At 45.5% G+C, this 968-nt stretch overlaps 1 protein-coding gene across 1 annotated transcript in view; it reads left to right on the top strand.

Annotated features, from left to right (window-relative positions):
- LOC102766275 (T-complex protein 1 subunit epsilon-like) overlaps positions 1-968 on the top strand; it is a 1,753-nt gene extending 785 nt beyond the window's left edge. Inside the window, 1 exon segment of the mRNA XM_015568464.1 lies at positions 1-968. This exon segment is cut by the window's left edge and continues 7 nt beyond it. Within this exon segment, the coding sequence (XP_015423950.1) occupies positions 1-893 (893 nt within the window). The 3' untranslated portion in view covers positions 894-968.

Raw genomic sequence — 968 nt, 5'->3', positions numbered from 1 at the left:
ATGCTCAGATTGCAATGCTCACATGTCCATTTGAACCACCAAAACCAAAGATGAAGCATCAGCTGGATGTGACCTCTGTGGAAGACTATAAAGCCCTTCAGAAATACGAAAAGGAGAAGTTTGAAGAGATGATAAAGCAAATTAAAGAAACTGGCGCTCACCTAGCTATGTGCCAGTGGGGCTTTGATGATGAAGCGGATCATTTACTTCTTCAGAACGACTTGCCTGCGGTTCGTTGGGTTGGAGGACCTGAAATCGAGTTGATTGCCGTTGCAACAGGAGGGCGGATGGTTCCCCGCTTCTCAGAGCTCACAGCTGAGAAGCTGGGCTTTGCTGGGATTGTAAAAGAGATCTCATTTGGGACAACTAAAGACAAGATGCTGGTCATTGAGCAGTGTAAGAACTCCAGAGCTGTAACCATTTTCATCAGAGGAGGAAATAAGATGATCATCGAGGAAGCAAAGCGATCCCTTCACGATGCCTTGTGTGTCATCCGGAACCTCATCCGTGATAATCGTGTGGTGTATGGTGGAGGCGCTGCTGAAGTCGCTTGTGCTTTAGCAGTTAGCCAAGCAGCAGACAAGTGCCCAACCTTGGAGCAGTATGCCATGCGAGCATTCGCCGATGCCCTGGAAGTCATCCCCATGGCCCTCGCTGAGAACAGTGGCATGAATCCCATCCAGACGATGTCTGAGGTCCGAGCCAGACAAGAGAAGGATAAGAACCCTGCTCTTGGGACTGACTGTATGCACAAGGGAACAAACGATGTGAAGCAACAACATGTCATAGAAACTTTGATTGGCAAAAAGCAACAGATCTCTCTTGCAACACAAATGGTTAGAATGATTTTGAAGATTGATGATACCCGTAAGCCTGGAGAATCTGAAGAATAAAAAAATTTAAAATAAAATGTAGTAACAACCACCACTGCTACGATTAAATAAAAGGGTGTCTTATGTAAAAAAAAA

Source organism: Myotis davidii, unplaced genomic scaffold, assembly GCF_000327345.1.
Source record: "Myotis davidii unplaced genomic scaffold, ASM32734v1 scaffold461, whole genome shotgun sequence".
In the NCBI taxonomy this organism is placed as follows: domain Eukaryota; kingdom Metazoa; phylum Chordata; class Mammalia; order Chiroptera; family Vespertilionidae; genus Myotis; species Myotis davidii.
Note: the sequence above shows the minus strand (reverse complement) of the source record. Positions and strands in the feature narration are given on the sequence as shown.